The 18599-nt window shown below is 43.6% G+C and overlaps 1 protein-coding gene across 7 annotated transcripts in view; it reads right to left on the bottom strand.

Annotated features, from left to right (window-relative positions):
* WIZ (WIZ zinc finger) overlaps window positions 1–18599 on the bottom strand; it is a 778954-nt gene that overhangs the window by 101287 nt on the left and 659068 nt on the right. For all 7 annotated transcript variants that reach the window (XM_086960680.1, XM_086960724.1, XM_086960697.1 and 4 more), the window contains one exon: window positions 12512–12961. In XM_086960680.1, the coding sequence (XP_086816806.1) occupies window positions 12512–12961 (450 nt within the window). The remainder of the gene's footprint in view (window positions 1–12511; window positions 12962–18599) is intronic.

The following is an 18599-nucleotide window of genomic DNA, read 5'->3' as shown; positions in this document are numbered from 1 at the left end:
GCTTGAAGCCCAGGTGTGCCTGCTCAACGTTGTGCCTGTGCACATTTGTCTACTGGCTTTATCAGCTGTGTCTAGGGCTGATTTTAGGCAGGTGTTTGCTGTTTTTTCTCTCCTGTATGATGGCTTTTGCTCTCTTTATCCCCTTCTGCGAGCGTGCTCATCAGTTCTTCGATGTTGTCCCATTGTTGGTGGCCATACCTGTAGAAGAGGGCACTGGAGTTTGCAATGCGCCATTGCGTTGCTGCTTCCTTCTCCATCTTTCTCCTCACCATGTCCATTCTTTTGCTTTCTCTCTCTGGAAGTGGGCCAGTGGAGGAGTGAGCATTGCTCCTTGCAGAGGTGACAATGATGGAGTCTGGCACTGCATTTCCCTGAAAGTATTTAAGATACTTTGTGGAAGGCTTATATTTTTCACTACCTTTGGGGTTAACTCTTTTGCTGAGGCAGGCTCTTTGAAAGCCTCCATGCCCTGGTCCAGGATGCTTGATAGCATTGGGAGGTATTATGTCCCCTTTGTGGATGGTGTTGAAAGTCTCTAGGAGGAAACAGCAGTCTTTCTTCTCCCCTAAGGGGACCCCAAAGGTATTAGCTGCTCTCTTGATGAGACTGTTGTAGATGGCTGTCATCTGGCGGCAAAGCCTTCGAGGGACAGCTACAGACCACTTCTTCTGGGCTTTTTTGTCTAGGTCACTCCATTCGTACTCGAAAGTCTATGAGGCTGCCACCATATCTGGGGCGCCAAGCTCTTTTTCGTGAAGTTGGGGGGTTGCCGGAGCTTTGGTGTCAGGTTTTGTGAGAACTCCGAATTTCTGCAGCGCCTCAAACTCCTTTTTCGTTGAAGGAGTGCTGCCAGATCTGCTTTCAGGCGTCTCTTCTATTTCCCTTTCAGCGTCTAAGGGCAGGGGAGATCCTCTTCTTGGGTGTGGTGGATTCTGCCTCCGAGGGTGTGGTCTTTTCCCTAGCGGCCTTTCGTTTAACGCCTGACTTAATTGATTTAGACGATCTTCCCTAGTCTGTATCCCTGGGGTGGGATCCGTGGGTTTCTTTTGGTCGTGGCTGACCCTCAGTCATTTCATTCGACACCTGAGCTGCCTTTTGCACCTTCTTTCCAGGGCCCTTAGTCTGACGGGTGAGGGCTTCCCTTGTCAGTCTTCTGTGCTCTTCATCGACTTCTTTGTGGTGTGCCTTTTCTTGGCGTCCCCTTCGAGGATATTGACTTCTGATGACCCCCGTGTCTCGATTCTGCTGCCACTACCTGGTTGTCCTCGTTGCTTGAGAAGCCTAGGTCCCTCAGCGATGGTTGTTTCTGGCTTTGGAGCATAGCTGCGTAATGGTCCTCCCTCAGCTTTCAGCGTGCCTCGAGTGTCTTCGACATGCACACCTCCCAGGCTTCGCAGTCTTTATCCTTGTGATCCCTCGGCAGGCAGAGGTTACAAACGTTGTGTGGATCACACTGTGGGCATCATTTGAAAAGCGTACTTTACATTGCCTCTACCTCGGACGCTCTTGATCCATCTGTGTGGTTGCCCAATGGGGAAAAGGGTCTGAGGTCTACTTCTCTGGGGTCTTCTCAGTCGATGTCCAATGGTTTTCTCACTAATTCCTTGATTCTTTCGGGGATTTCATTCAAAACTTCAGAGAGTCTCCCTTAGCTTTCAGACCCAACGACGGAAAAAGGATCTGAAGATGGCTACCACGCACAGGAACTTTCAGGGCGTTGTCTGATGTCACACAAGGGATAGACCTAGCCTCAAATGTTGGTGGACGACACCCCAAACAAGAAAGAAAAAAAAACAGATTATTCCGGACCCAACCAATAGATGGCGGAATAATGCACAACTTGTGAATCTAGAAAAGGTTTCATGCTGCTAAAGTAAAGGTTAGTTAATGGGCGCGTTCTAAGCCTCAAACGTTCTTTTTCTCGCTAAAGAGATTTTGCAAGCGCTGTTTAGACAAAACCTAAAAAGGACCAAGAAAAGTATTCCAAACCCAACCACTAGATAGTGGAATAATGCCCAGCATGTGAACAAGAAAAGATTAAACCTGCTAAACCACCTTGGCAGCATCCCATAGGGTGGCAGGTGACATCCCCATTACCGTTTTCCTCAAAATACCTCTTGAGCATTTCCTATAGGCTTTCGCATAATGTTGGGTCACAGTAGGTTACTTTGTTGAGTACCCAGGAAGAGACTTTGGTGCTTGTGGCAGTACATCCATTGTCGAGCCAAGGATTTAGGCAAGAGGGTCACTAGATACCAGAAGAAATCAATACAGGAGTATGACCTATGGACCCCAGCGTAAAATTGTATAATTTTCCTGGATATGCTGAGGTCTTCAGGTGTCTATGAAGTCTAGATTCGTAAGGGCCTCCACTAATGCCAGTGGAGGGGTCGTAGCTGTGGGGCCCGGCCATGACTCCTAAGTGAGGTTGAAGCGCCCCCTATAACTGGGCCTTCTGTGAGAAAGTCTGACGCTTTGCGGAAGAAAGCAGACTCGAAGGCCTCTGTTCTCATTAGCGCTGTATATGGACATGAGGGAGAGTAGTCTAGCCTAGTTTCTCATTACTCCCTACGATTCTACCCTTGGCATCTGTGGTATTACTATCTAAAGTAAAATTCCACCTCTTGCAGAGTAGATTTGTGTGAGGGTACCAATATGCTCACAGACGTAAATTATTATGTAGTAGGCAGGCTCCTGGGCAGGTCTCGAGAAATCCACTCGCTCCCTTGCTATGGTTTCAAGTCAGATTTTATCAGGGCAAGCTATTTTTAGGGCCTACTGGCCCAGTCTAGCAAGAGAGCCCAAAATAGCAAAGAAAAGGTGTGGTGCTCAATCAAAAAGTGAATACGCAATAAAAACACCTTCAAATCTTTTCATCATGTCACATTTCCTGTGCGTTCAAAGGCAGAGATCAAATGTCGGCTTTTGTCTTCCAGCAATTTGCTGCTATTTTATAGTGAAAACTGGTTCTAAAAAACCTAACAAATAAAAGTTAAGTGAACTATCTGAAAATCGTGCTGAGGTACAGACAGTGTATAAATAAGGGTGTCCACTTTTTCTTAAAATGCAACATTTAAATAACATGTAAAAGAATGGTATAAATATTTCAAAAATATATTTCAGTACTTAAAAAAAACACTTTTTGTAACTAAAGCGTGATGGAACCTAAGCTTTTAATAGAATTAAAACTAATGGAAACTCTTTACTAGGAGATACACTAATGAGAAATATTTGCTGAAACCCCATTTCCACTGTTTGCACGTTACATAAGTGAGATTTTTTTAAGCATGAACTGAGACATTCCTGCCCCTCTCCGATGACAGTGCTATTAGTGGGCTAAGGCAGGTCAAGGGAAATATGTACCCTGTATCGGTACTACATTTGTATTATTTGTGGAGAAAAAGTTTAGTCTATTAAACAAGAGATTTTGTGCAGCAGACATGCTGAACTTGCATGTTTTCAGGTGGTCTCATGCGATAAGAAGGCGACTCCGTGAAAAAATGTTTTTTGCCTTGGATCACTCAATTTGAGACCGGTTTATGGGTGAAGTGCATTACAGTTAGGTCAAGTACAATTTTCGGGACACTAGAACTGCAGGTCTCCATTTATTTCTACTTTTCTGTGGAGCCACTTGAGTACCGCTCTTAGTTTCCCTGGGTAATTGAGTCCGTGAACATTCAGCAAGGCCAGTTAGTGGAGTCATGATTGGCCTACTGAGGGGTAGCTGTGGGGCGCTGTGTGTTTCAATTCTCTTGGTGGCTCTCTGGTTGCATGGTATATTTTTCTCTCATCTGCCAACCCCACTCATCTTAATAGTTAGTGAGTGCATTATCTGTTGTATGCTTCTCAGCAGTGTCATGGGACATAACCTTTCATGCAAACCAAGATCAAAAACTCAAAATGAAAAACAAGCTGGGCAACTTGCATTCCATTGGTGTGGACCATATTGGCAAGGACAAGGAAATATCCAAGAGCTCAATAATCAGCAGGCTATCAAACCGCACGGTAACCCAAAACCATGTTAAGAGTAAACAATCAAAGTAAAAAATTGGGGCTCGCTCTTCAAAGAGTGGTGAGTCTCTTGGCCCTTCAGGAGCCTATGAGAATCAAACCAGGGGATGCATAGCAAACATTGGGAGTTCAAGACCGACATCACCCAATATCCAGGTTGGGCTCCCCAAAGGTGGTCAGTTTTCAGATGGAGGGTGAGCTTTCTCCAGTAGACGTCGTCCGACATTCTTTTCTTATTTAGAATATTGGGGAAGTTGCTTATCTCCAATACAGGACGGCCTGTGTCCCTCTCCAATGCTACACAGCTCACCCCAAGTCAAGCACCTCCTGGGCTTTTTTGATGTCTTAGTGCAAGCTATTAGCACTTGAGGATGAAGCGAAATCTGAGGGGATATTGCCTAAAGGTACAGTTGGAGTCCTTTTGGCATTTGCGTAGCAAATCTGAAAACGTTTAATGATCCACCTAGCAATAGTTGATTTGGATATAGGATTGCCTTGTGAGGTGGTGCGAAAGCAAAACAAAAGTTGTTTGGTCTTACGAAATGGTTTGGTCCTATCAATGTAGTACATGAGTGCTCTTCTGACATCTAAGGTGTCTAGAGCTCTTTCTGCAACAGAGTCAGGTTGAGGGAAGAAAAACGGCAATTCAACAGACTGATTAATGTGAAATGCAGATACTACTTTAGGTAGGAATTTGGGATTGGTGCAAAGAACTACTTGTCTTTGTGTAACTAGAAAAAGGGTTCTTCTATCATTAGTTCCTGAAGTTAACCCACTCTCCTTAGTGAAGTGATTGCAATGAGGAAGGCCGTTTTCCAAGTAAGGAACTGTAGCTCACATTTGTGCATGGGGTCAAATGGTGGGCCCATTAACCTTATGAGGACTATATTAAGATTCCAGACTGGGGAAGTTGGAAGTCTTGGTGGTAGAACTATTTAGTCCTTCCGATTACAGGCACTCGTTAGAGCGAGAAATAATTCCTATTTTGAAGATAAGCTGCAATTGCAGCAAGATGCCGTCTAATGGATGTATATGCTAATGACGACTGCTGTAAATGTAACAGGTAGCAGATAAAGTTTTATATGGAAGCATCCAGAGGATTGATATTATTGCAATGGATAACAAATCACTTCCATTTGGCTCATAGCATGTTCTTGTGGTAGGCTTTCTAGCTTATTTGGTAATGTTCATACAGTCTGGTGGAAGGTTCAGGTAACCAAACTCTAGGACTTCAGGAGTCAGATCGAGAGGTTAAATTGTTTGGGATCTGGGTGTTTGATTTCTCCATGGCTGTGTGAGAGGAGACTGGGAGTTAAATGTCATTTTTGATGCAGTACCAGGGGGTTCCAACAGGGTTGTCAACCAGGGTTTACGCTCCCATGTTGGAGACACCAGGATTAGCGTGAGGGATGTTTGCCTGAGTTTCCGAACCACTGATGGAATGAGTGGGAAAAGTGTAGGCAAACATCCCTTACCAGTTCATCCATAGAGCATTGCCTTTGGACAACGGGTGCGGATACCAGAAGGTAAAGCTTTGACATTTTGCGTTTTCGGGTGTTGAGAAAAGGTCTATGTGAGGGACTCCCCAAGCTTGGAAGTATGGGTGAAAAACTTGAGGGAGAAGTTCCCACTCGTGTATTTGATACCTCTGCCTGCTGAGGCGGTCTGCAATGTGATTGTTGACTCCTTGGAGGTGATCCGCTAGGAGATAAATGTTGTGGTGAATAGCCCACTTCCAGATGTCCTGGGTTAAGTGGGACAGTTGGAGAGAGAGAGAGAGTGCCCCCCCCCCCTGTATTTTGTATGTAATACACAGTTGTCATGTCGGTTCGGACTAACACAGCTTTGTCAGATTGGTGAATTTTGAAAGGTTTTGAGAGCTAGAAAGATTGCCATGAGCTCTAAATGACTGATGTGGAGCATCTTTTGCTGGTGACTCTACAGCCCTTGCAGTGAGAGATGCATCCGCCGTTAACATGGTCTATGGAACCAGGTCTATGAACGGCTGTCCTTTTGACAGACTTTGGGTGTGCCACCACTGCAGAGAGCGATGAGTACGGCCGCTTACCAACACTAGATTGGTTAATAGACTGTGATTGGTTCCACTGACTAGCTAAGCATTCTTGAAGTGGACGCATGTGTAAACTGGTATGGGGAACTACCATGATGCAAGAGGGCATCATTCCCAGCAGTTGCATATACACTTGAGCTAGAAGTGATTAAGTGGCTTGAAATGTGAGAATTAGCGCCTGAATGTTTCGAATTCTGGCTGTATTAGGATACGCTAGAGCCCTTTGAGTAATCCAGAGTGGCTCCTAGGTAATTCAGAATTTTGTTTCGCTGAAGATGTTATTTTAACACATCTGAAAATGGTGAAGCAGCTGAATGGTCACGGAAGTGTGCTTGCGGCATTGTTGGTAGGTGCTGGCTTTGATGTGCCAGTCGTCCAGATAGGGGGGAAGACATGTATGCTTTGTCTTCTGAGATGCGCAGCTACTACCGCCAGACATTTAGTGAAAAGTCTGGGGGTAATAGAGACTCCGAATGGGAGGACTGTGAATTGGTAGTGTACCAAATGGAGGTGCCGGAGGGCATAGGCAGGAGCGCCATTGTACAAGATGTTACCATAGTCCAAGAGCGATAGAACCATTGCCATAAGAATAAGTTTCAAGGCAGAAAGAGAGATAAACCGGGAGATCTTTCGAATGGTGCGAAGGGTTAAGAAACAAGTAGAGACCACTGTGCTAATCTGGGAGTGTAGCGTGAGGTGTTGGTTCAGTGTAATCCCGAGTGTTTCAACTGAAAAGGAAGGTGAGGGAGGGGAACCAAGGGAAGGGGGCCAGAACGTGGGGGTCCAGGGACTGCACCTACCGCCAGTGATAACTAGTTCAGTTGTGTCCGGATTGAGTTTAAGGTAGTTCCGGTTCATCCAGTCCCTAATAAAAGTCATAACTGATTGGAAGTTGTGAATAGAACTTGGGGAGTGAGAAAGGTTAAAGATGAGCTGGAGGTCATCGGCATAATTAAAGACCGTGACCTCCATTGTCTTTAGTGCAAAAATGAGGGGAAAGATATACAAGTTAAACAAAAGAGGGGAGAGGGAAGAAACTTGAGGGATACCACACTGCACCTTACGAGGGGAGGCAGAGAAAGCAGCAAGATGGATGGCCTGTCTGCGGACCCCAAGAAAGGAAGTAAGCCAGGCCAGGGCAGGCCCCCTGATGCCCGCCGCCTCGACACGGGTGAGAAGAATAGAATGATCAACCGTGTCGAAGGCGGCGGACAAATCGAGGAGGGCCAGAGCCGGCTAACATCCATCCACTCTCTGAGCTTGTCCAAGACAGAGATGATAACTTTCTCAGTGGAGTGGAGCGGACGAAAGCCCGTCTGGCAGGGTGCTTAACAACCACTGTTAATGTAACTGGAAGTTGGGGCGAGGTAGGGACTGTACTTGCAGTACATTGTCCATGCAGGATGTCTTCACCCTCGTCAGAGCGGTGTTTGGAAATGTCTTCCTGTTCCTAATCTGCTTTGATGAGGTCGCAGCCTTCCTCCTGCTCAGATTCAGGTCTAAAGAGATCCGGAATGGAGTCTGGTTGTAGTCTCTGCATTTCGCGTAGTCGGGCCCAACAATCACGAAGAGCTTTTTTGAAGCGTAAAGCTCGGCACGCGTCGGTGTTTTTCTCTGTGGTCAGGTGACAAACAAGTTGCACACCTCGTGTGAGTCAGTTTGCGGGTATTTTGCGTGGCACTGAGCGCAGAACTTAAAGGGAGTTTGTTCCATCGACTGCGAGTCGAACTAGGTGCTAGGCCCGACGGCCTACCACGAGCTAATCAATCGAAATTCTTTTTTGTCAATAACACATTCCGCGAAGGAAGGGGAACGCGATTGAAAACAATACCGTCAAGGGTGAATGTCATACACGCCGAGAGGAACCGCAGGATCGGCATCTAACTGGAGCATAGCAAGTCACAGCCTAACCCGATGGTAGGGAAAAAAAACAATCTGAAGATGGAGTCGATGACCATGCGCACTATCACCGAAAGGAGTCACCTACCTCGTGACTAGGAAGACTTCTTCGAAGAAAAACAGAGTGAACACCCGGACCCAACACTAGATTATGATCAATGCATAAGCATGTGATCTACAGCTCACATGCCTCGAACACAGTGTACCCATGTTGTAACCACAAAATAACATACAGATAAGAGCATACCCACAGCTATTTAAGTACTGGAACAACACAAAATCTTGGTTTAAATATCTTGAATACTGGAAATCCTGCCACCACTGCCCTCAGATTTCTTCATTCTGGGGCCGTCACGTGGCTTTATAAATAAATTATTTGAACTCTGCATATCTGTCCATTGCTCTCAATCATTTTTCAATCAATTGTTGGGGGTGAATTGATTTTTAAAGTTTTGCGTACACTTACCAGAGACTTTGTACTTTGACTACATCTAAGGTCATCTAGTATAGCATGGACTATGCACGGTTAGAGGACTGCAAGCCTACTGAGCATCTTTGTAACAGTAACAACAATCTGCAACCAGCAGGTAGCAAGCACAGTGCCGACCACATTAAAAGGCTCCTACCGCCGTCCCACAATGGAAGGACTGCAGTAAGGGGACAGCTATCGTACCATAGTCTCTTGTGATTAAATAGGTCATCTGTACACATTTAGGTTATATAAGCCTCAATCTGGCAGTCCCGCCCAATCATTCTCGTCCAGGGGGCCCACCGATGTCTCCCAATTACCATTGGAGTCAACAAATAAGTCAAAGGATTATGAATAGGAATCTGTATTACCTCAAAATCCTTATCCAGGAAACCAAGGATCACAAACTTCTGAAGGATTATACTCTGGAGGCTCAACTAGGTCAGCTTTATGGAATGTGAGGGCATGACGCAACTGCAGATACTTCTATTACTGTCGAATGTGCAGGATGACCTCAGTTTGAAATACTGAGAAAGATTTAATCTGTGTACCTTGTCACATGTTACACAATTTCGAAATTCTGATTAGGCCTCACTTTCTGAACCCCCCTCCACTGGGCACTGTATTTCAAACATGAGATACTCCACAGAGGCATTTCCATTTAAGGTCTGCCATACCAGTGGATCCACTGACTGACTCCAGCACAGTAAAACTACCATGGTTGCTTATGGAAGGAAAGAGGACATATGAGCACAGTATACGACTCCCAGGATAGTGTCACAACCCATCAGTTCCAGTTTAGTTCTATATTAGGTACTCACGCCTCACAAAAATCCAGTTGCTCAAAACAGAATATGCAAAGCCCAGTACTACAGCAGAAGGTTAGCTCAGGAGCCCTGACAGGATGATGTGCGCACAAGAACCCATCTTTAAATTTGCCGGCCGCACGCTTTTAGTCAAAGGGAATATTTTCAGACTGGAGGCTTACTGTGTTGAATTTTTCACTGCTCACACTCACCTTCAAGGCTCCCATGTCACAGATCTGAGTATCTACAGTTGGGTGGCATCATTGAATAGGGTTGGTGGGGACCTGAACTGCAGAGCTCAGTGGCCACATACTCGGTTATATAGGAATTCTAAAACAGTATTATGTAATATAGACTTTACATCCAGGCTGCCACAGCCAGTTTCTCTTGAAAATGCCCTTTTGATGAAATGGTCAAAAAGAAATTGCTCAGTGCTTTCTCTAAGATTCCATTAATACAAATAGTCATTTTACTTTCCGGACTGGCCTGGCAACAGTGATCTTCATTGGTCTAGAATAGTCTGGACGATAATAGCTGGACCTACTATAAATGTCTGCAAACCCTCACAAGAGATTGCAATGCAAGTTAAACCTCTTCAGATTACAGGGGCAGATCTTCCACCGAAGTTGAACTCCCAGAATTTGGTAGCATGGCTTCTATTAAAAAAAAAAAAAAATATATATATATATATTTTTTTTTTTTTTTAATAGAAGCCATGCTACCAAATTCTGGGAGTTCAACTTCGGTGGAAGATCTGCCCCTGTAATCTGAAGAGGTTTAACTTGCATTGCAATCTCTTGTGAGGGTTTGCAGACATTTATAGTAGGTCCAGCTATTATCGTCCAGACTATTCTAGACCAATGAAGATCACTGTTGCCAGGCCAGTCCGGAAAGTAAAATGACTATTTGTATTAATGGAATCTTAGAGAAAGCACTGAGCAATTTCTTTTTGACCATTTCATCAAAAGGGCATTTTCAAGAGAAACTGGCTGTGGCAGCCTGGATGTAAAGTCTAGCCATGTTTTGGGACAGGCACAGTGGGTGGTGTTTGGTTTTGTTTTAAAGTACACGGTTGTCTAGAATTCATTGATCTTTATCTTTGCTGAACCTGCTTAGGAAGTGTGCCTGCTGGCTTAGAGTTACTGGTAAATGCAATGTCTTAAGTGACAGACCTCTGGGCAATGCCCACTTCTAAGACCTTGTATCTCTGGATAGAACAGTCTTGATCTTGTGCCTTCATTTCTGTTCCAGCTAATTCAATACTGTCCTCCTTTACAAGGATGTAGTGCTTATGTGATGTCAGATTCAAGATGGGCTCCCCACCTTGAGAGAGTAACATCTTTTACAATTGTTTGCAGTGATGGGTGGTGATGAAAGGGGACACCTAGAAGATCAGCTCATTTGCACCGAGAGACTGTTTTGTTTTAGCTACTGAGATAAAGTGTCATCCCAGTTCTCCTTTGCTGACCTTCCAAGCATCAATGCTAATTTTGCATTCAGCACAATACCACTCCCACTGTCAAATTTAGATAGGAAACACTTCGCAAAGGCTATACATAGTTTATTTGTCCAAATAAATTAACCTCCATCTGCCTGCAGCAGACAGCCGCTGCATTTTGCTTTAGGGATGTATTTTTTCAATCTAGTCACAAGAGGGATATGAATGAGGCTCTAGGGCTAGGTTAAGTTTCAATGCGTATACCAAGATATTTAAAACAGTCAGGAGGGGAATGGTTCTGCATCCCAATCTCCAAGGCCTCTACCTTCACGTGACTGAGCAGGGACATCTGACATTTTCAGCTGGCACTGGAAATGGTGGAAATTACTGCCAGCACATTGCCGCTCCACAATGGAACATGAAATAACTTTGTTGCTTGGTGTGCGGAAAATATTGTAGGCCTCTTGCAGTCTAAGTTGTCCCAGGTCTTGCAGTTCGCACTTTCCCTTCTCAGCAGGGAATTATAAAGCACATTGCTGCTCTTAAATGGCTTCCCAGCAAGGTTGACTGAAAAGACTACAACAGAACCCCACTGAACATAAAGAAAAAAGCTAGGTTAACTGTCTTCTGATAGTCGCACTAGGGTTATGGTGGAGCTAAGGGAAAGGGGTATTGGGCTACGTTGCCAGCATTCTTCTGCCGTTCAGACCAGCCATCTTTGTTTAAGTCGTCAATTGTGATGCATTTACTGAAAGGGTTGAAAATCTGTATCTTTCAACACCCTTTGTTGTGCTCAATGGGACCTTAATTTAGTTTTAACTGTTCTCATGGGTACAGTTTTAAGAATGCTTTTTTTGGTGGCTTTCACTTCGGCTAGATGGGGGACTTACATTATTTCCTGTACACATTTTCCCTCATTTTATCCTGACAAGCTTGTGCTGCAAACCCTGCCCCATCCCACTAAGGAGAAGGGTTTGTACAGACTGGATCCAAGGCAGGCAGTAAAGTACTACATAAACCACACCAAGGACACAGGCCTGGATGACCAGCTCTATGTGGGGTACTGTGGTGACAAGAAAGGCAAAGCTGTGCAGAAAAGGACCATGTCCAGGCGCATCATCCTCTGCATTAAGACCTGCTACTCTCTGACCAAGGAGGAGCCTCCAGAAGGTATCAGGGCCACATCCATCACTTCTGCCTTTGCAAGAGGAGTCCCAATTGCAGAGATATGCAAGACAAACACATGGGTATCTATATATACCTTTGCCTAGCATTACGGTCTGAATTCCAACGTGTGCAAAGGTAGTCACTTTGCCAGATCAGTCAGGATTTCTTTGTATAATCTATAAACCCACCTCCTAGATGGGGTATTGTTCTCTAATCTATTCTACAAGTGAGGAAATCTGCGGGTAGAAGTATCCATCAGAAGAAAACGTTACGTGGGATAACGATCACTGATGGATATTCCATCTACTTTCAGATTCCTTACCGATCCACTTCCCCTTCTAATGGCCTGTTAGAAGGAAAGGTAATAAGACCCCAGTATTCCAGGTTTGCCACACGCAACAAGGAATAATTCGACCATCAATGAAGATTCTACAATGCCGAATGGCAATATCAGAAGTTATCAGTAATTAAAGGTTTTTATTAATTTCAAAAGTGCAAATCTTTAACCAATTGTCTCCCACTGCAAAATAGTTTTATAACCTATTATTTTCAGAGATCCTCACATAACAGGATATTTAAAGCATGTACATATTTTAGTAAATCCAACCCAACTTTTAGCATTCCCCTAACAGACAAAAATATTGACTCACTGTTAATATTCTGTGAAAGAAACTCCTCCCTCTGCATATGCAGTGAAGAAGACCCCAACGAAGGAGAGTCTATGATGTTGCTGCTACTTCCATTATCAACAGATCTGCTGGACTCGGTGTTTGAGCCGTCATTCTCCAGACCTTTCAATGTCACAGGTGCACCAGGAGACTGTAACATCATAGATGGCTTTTTAATTAGTGATTCCCTGTCACCAGAGTGAGCCCCTTTGCGAAATTTTTTGGTGAACGGTCTTCCTCCTTGGATGTAGCTGCGGTAGGCTCCAGCTTTTTGAGGCCTGTGTTTGATCCACTCAGTCAGCGTCTCAATTGGTGAACCATTGACACACCACTCTGTCACACCAAACTGGCGAAGGTGAGCACGGGCATGACTAGCTAGGGCTTTACGGTTCTCGAAGTAGAGGCCACAGAGCTCACAACAGGCTTCAGATGCTGAAAAACAAGTGATGCATGAGAATCAAGACAGGTTGTGCACAAGTCAACCAGAGATCAAAATTGCACTTTATTGTGAAATGTTAAAGTCAAAAGGAAACTGAGTAATGTTGGAGGAGAGTAGTAACATAAAAGACAACAAGGATTTTTTAATTTGAGAAGTGTAATAACACATGTGACTCTACAGCACTACAAGCTATGTACAGGTTACAAGACAAGTACAAATTTTCCTTCGCAGAATGTGAAGCTGTAGATACCCATGCTCTATTGAAACGGTAAAGCAGTTCCTTCTGGAAGCTGTGGTTAGCAAGCAAAGGGGAAGTCTCTCAGCTCCCTCAAGAAATTGATTAATTAGTGGAATTGAAAAGAAAACCCTGCTTTGTGAGCATTCTCCTTATGTAAGCAGCAACGTCTGACAAATGAATTCAAAGATGCATAAGCCAGCTTGCATTTAACTAGATAAGCGAGGAATCTAACACTGCCGCATCATATGTGTGTTCATATTTCTGCAGCACTTTATGTACCCTTTCACTTTACGGTAGCACTGTCTAGTGGATAACCTACACGTGTATTCTCTGGTAGTTAAAAGTGGCTGAATTCAGCAATCACAGGAACCACAGAGTCCGATGTAACCCTCGTGATCAGGAGTCGAAAAATCCACACGCATTGTCAAGCAAGATTATATCAGGACGAGCTATTTGCAGGGACTAGGGCGAGCTGAAAATTCTCTAACTTCTGTGGAAGACAAACTGACTTTTGACCTCTGTCTCTGAAAGAGCAAATGTGACAAAAGAACTAGATTTAAAGGCATCTTTATTACTCACAAAGTGAAAGAGTATTAAAGAAGCCTTTAAATCTTGTTGTCTTGTTACATTTGCTGGCTTTCAGAGACAGAGGTCAGAAGTCAATTTGTCTTTCTACATTTATTTTTCCTGTGACAGAAGTTAGAGGAGTTTGAAAAGTGAACTGTGCTACAAATTAACTGGGCAAAGCATGTGAAATAAAAGGCTGCAAGATGTCAGCCTTTTTTCTAATACAACACGGAAATAGCTAAGTGAATTATCCAATCAGTTCAAATATATTTAGTTATGAAGACATTTTTGTAATTCTGCAGGAAAAAAATATTTTCATATGCTCAAAACTAAAACACTTTATTTTGTAAAAATGTTTACACATTTTTGCTGAACCCCAATTTCCAAACATTTATTCACTATGTGAAACTACATGTTAGTGGGAAAGTTTTGTGGCCATTTCAATGGAAAATATGCTATTTGTAAATGGAAGTACACTATCACGTTTTAGTAATATATTTATGAAAAGTGAGTTTTTAAACATGAACTGGGAATTATTACTGCTCCTGCCCAGATGACCGTGCCATTAGTTAACTGAGGGCCAGATGTACGACCATTCCCTTTTGCGAGTCATAAATTGCAACGTTTTGCGACTCGCAAACTGGAATGTACAACAACAATCTAGATTCATATCTCACTGACAAAAACTCTACTAGTGAAATGGGTAACCTATTCTTCCCCCAACAGATAATCATGTTAAATATTCTTACTAGAAACAGATATGCCGCACTGGAGAACTTAAGATAGTTGCGATTTACTCCCTCCTTCTTGTAAGGTGACACTCCATAAATGAGGAAGTTGATAGAGGGCCCACATGGCAAGGTACCCACTAGAGCCAACAGTCGTACAATCCGCAACACAGAGTCAGGAAGCAGTAATTAGCAAGATAGTGAGGAAGGACTCAATCATACAAAGGCAACTAGGACTAGATCAGAAGGTAATCTCATTTTCCTTACCTGGAATTGTACAGGCTATAACATCAAAAGGGATAACGACTGGCATACAGAACTAGTGAATTCACCTATCATTTGCCTCTAAGAGACATGGGAGATAGCCCCAATCTAGCTAAATGGCTATCGCTCATTTCAAAACTCCGCCCACCCATCCACAAGAGGAAGAGCAAAGGGTGGTATTTTAACACTAGTTGCAAATACAACTTAGTTTAAAATAGCCGCATTCTGGAACACCACCATATTTTCATATATTAATTGTAAAAGGTCACCAAAATAGTGACCCGATACTAATAAATTATTCCAATAATAATTTTACAAATCTAATTTTAGTAGTTGAGGCCTTAGGCAGAACCATGGAAGTTCTGATCCATAACCACCCAAAACCATTAAAAGTTATATGGGTAGATGATTTCAATGCAAATCGATGCCCCAGACAGAAGCAGTGCTTATGTGGAGTCATGGATCAAAATTGGGAGGCTGTCATTTTGACCATGCAGGTCATGGTAGCACCTTAAATAATGTATTAGTCTCATACCAATTGGAAATTAGAAATTATACCAATTGGAAATTAGAAATGATATAAATCTATGTACAGGTGACCCAGACACCACCTTTTATAGGGCAGGGGCCTGTTCAGCTATTGACTATGTAATTCACTCGGAGAGCCATGATGGGAACATAAGCAACCTAAATGTTAAGATGACATGCAGTACATTGAGTACTCATCCTTAATCCAATCTATCAAAGAAAGAATGGATTCACTTTAAAATGGGACAAAGTGGATGTAAACATCTTAATTACTGAGATTATTCTTATAACTGGAAACAAGATCTCTCTGTGCTAAACCCTCAGGCTAACGAAAAACAGCAAAACCTTTTGAAAGCATTTTGGAACATAAAAGGACCCAATTAACCTGTTCAAATTCTAAAACTAAACCCGGCTCCACAATTCATTGCTTTGATAAGGACTGCTTTTAAGACGCAGCCAGGCTAAAAGATCCACAAGCTTAAACCACGAAATCGAGACTTAAATTAGTAACTGTGGGGTGGCATATAAACTAGCAAGGGAAAAAAGAAAGAATCAGTTGAAAGAAGAAGCTTGGGAGAAGTTACAGCACGCCTCATCCACAAGGAACACCAAACTATTTTGGGAAGTGGTTAACGGCCTTTCGTGCAAGATAAAGGTGGGCCATCACTGGACTCGCATATTGACGAGGATACATGGGTAGCTCACTTCCAGGTCATTTTTCAAAAGAAGGATGATAATATTGTAGAGTTACCCCCGGGCAGGCCTTACATGTCACTCCTATTCAGCATCTTGGGTCTGGGTCACAAAGAAAAGAAAAGGAGTGTGGCGACTAGATTCGTGGATCTAGCATTATTGTTAGCAAAAAGAGCGATAGCCATGAAATGGAAATCAGCCAGGCCGCCAGACATCCCGCACTGGCATGGAGAGGTATTGAGGTGGGGGGAAAGCGGAAGGTTTGGAATTGCAAAGGGAAGAACGCAGGGGCCTCAGAAAAACGCACATATCATTGGATTGGAACTCGGTACTAGGGGAGTTCGAAGAGTGTGCCAAGACGCACTTTGAGTGAGTTTCTTCAGTTGAAAGGTGTACCAGTAGAACTATACCCACACTACGTCTGTCGCGTCACATTTGTTTGTTCGCAGGGTGGAGTCACGCACATATTTGCAGGCTGGGTTGCAGAATTCGATAACATATCATGCTGAGCATACGTTGTAGTGAGAGGAGCGACGACAGTAGGGTAACAACAATGATCTAAGAACATGAGACATTACCGGAGTTGAGAACAATTAGTGTGATTTGTAGGTGCTGGGGGGGGGGGGGGGGGGGAGTTTGAATATGTTATAGTAGGGATAAGGATAAACAGGTAACAGGAAAATTGAACTGTTTGATATTCATGTGAATGACACTGTCCGAGAATGATGCATAACTGAACATATACTGATTGCGTGTCTGTAATTGTAATTTTCATGCAACAATAAAAATAATTTACAAAAAAAAAACTAGCAAGGGAAAAAAGAAAGAATCAGTTGAAAGAAGAATCTTGGGAGAAGTTACAGCACGCCTCATCCACGAGGAACACCAAACTATTTTGGGAAGTGGTTAACGGCCTTTCGTGCAAGAGAAAGGTGGGCCATCACTGGACTCGCATATTGACGAGGATACATGGGTAGCTCACTTCCAGGCCATTTTTCAAAAGAAGGATGATAATATTGTAGAGTTACTCGTCACAAGCCAAATTTACCCTTCCCCCACTGAAGTTCAAACTCAAAGAAATAGAGCTTTGACTTGACCTAATTTGCATTGAAGGCAGCTGGTCCGGATGGGGTCCCAGTGGATCTATTTCTTGTTATTAAACCCCTATGGGTGCCTCTGCCGACTATGGTCTTAAATGCATTGGCAAAAACCGGTCCTCTGACCTCCTGGAAGCGCTCCGTGATTATCCCGGTCTACGAGAAGGGGGACGGATCAAACTCAGTAAATTACCGTCCTCTCTCATTAATTAACAGCTCAGCCAAACTTATGGGAAGACTCCTGCTCACTGGGAGGAGGAAAACAACATCCTTGCGGCAGTAGAATACGGTTTCAGGAAGGGCAGGGGGACTCTCGATCAGAGTCTTAATTTTACATTAGTAGCTTCTAAATATGCTATAGCAAAGAAGGGACAGCTCTACATGGCCTTCATGGATTTATCTGCAGCATCTGACTTGAGTGGACCACAGCAAGTTGTGGTCCTCCATGGAGGCCATGGGAGTTGAAGCAGGGATAGTTTATTATTTTCTTCTTTTCTTCAGTTTTCTGACTCATTACAAATCTTCAATAACAATTATACACAGATATACATTCATAACTTTCTAATACATGTTGCAGTCATACACATTATAAATTTCACATTCAGTGGATGATTCCTCAATCCATTGTTTTCGCAGCTAACTAAGCGCAGGAATGTCCTAGTAGTTACAGACAGGGCTATAGTATTAATAGCCAGCTACCTTTGTCATCTTATGCTCCTACGTATATCGCTCTTTACAATAGTTATAACGTTGGGGCATGCCTCCTCAATTGCTCATGCCTCCTCCCCGCCTCTCCCTCATTCCCCAATGTTTTGCCTACTTCTATGTGTTCCTTTCAGTGTTATCCAGCTCATTTTGGTGTTCAGTCGGGTAATTCGGTAGCGGATCCCATATGTTGCAGTCTGGATGTGATCGGCATTAACTCTGCATATGTAATCAGCTGATCTTGGCAGTGTATGAGGTCGCGTATCCATTCCTCAAATTTGACTGCCCTTATCCTCCCCCATCTGCACACTATTCGACGTTTAGCCAAGAGTAATCCCAACGATATGTATCTCCTAACTGACATCTCTATTTCCGCTGTGTATCCCAGCAATGTTGTCAGTAGGGTGCTCGGGAACATGGAGTCTATCATTTGCTCTAGAAGAGCTTCCAAAACCTGTTGCCAATATTCCCAAACAGGCTCACATTCCCATGCCAGGTGTAAAAAACCTGCTCCCTCCCTGTTAAACCTATCACACCGGCCAGTGTCTCGGAGTCCTAATCAATAGAGTTTTGTTGGGGTGTAATATAAACAATGTAAGTATTTAAAGTGTATGATTCTTAACCGGCTACTTGCTGAAACCTCAGTTTGTTGACAGCAGTATGCCCATTGGTCATCACTATTGGGCGCTCCAAACTCTTCTTCCCAGTAAACTCAGCTTTTGGTCAGGGCTGTTTGCTTGGGTAGCGGGATAAAGCATGGAGACAACATGTGTGGACGTAGGGTTTTGCAGCAAGGTGTGTAGTAGAGCCA

This window comes from Lissotriton vulgaris, chromosome 1_1 (assembly GCF_964263255.1).
Source record: "Lissotriton vulgaris chromosome 1_1, aLisVul1.2, whole genome shotgun sequence".
NCBI lineage: Eukaryota > Metazoa > Chordata > Amphibia > Caudata > Salamandridae > Lissotriton > Lissotriton vulgaris.
This window is presented reverse-complemented; position numbering and strand designations above follow the sequence as displayed.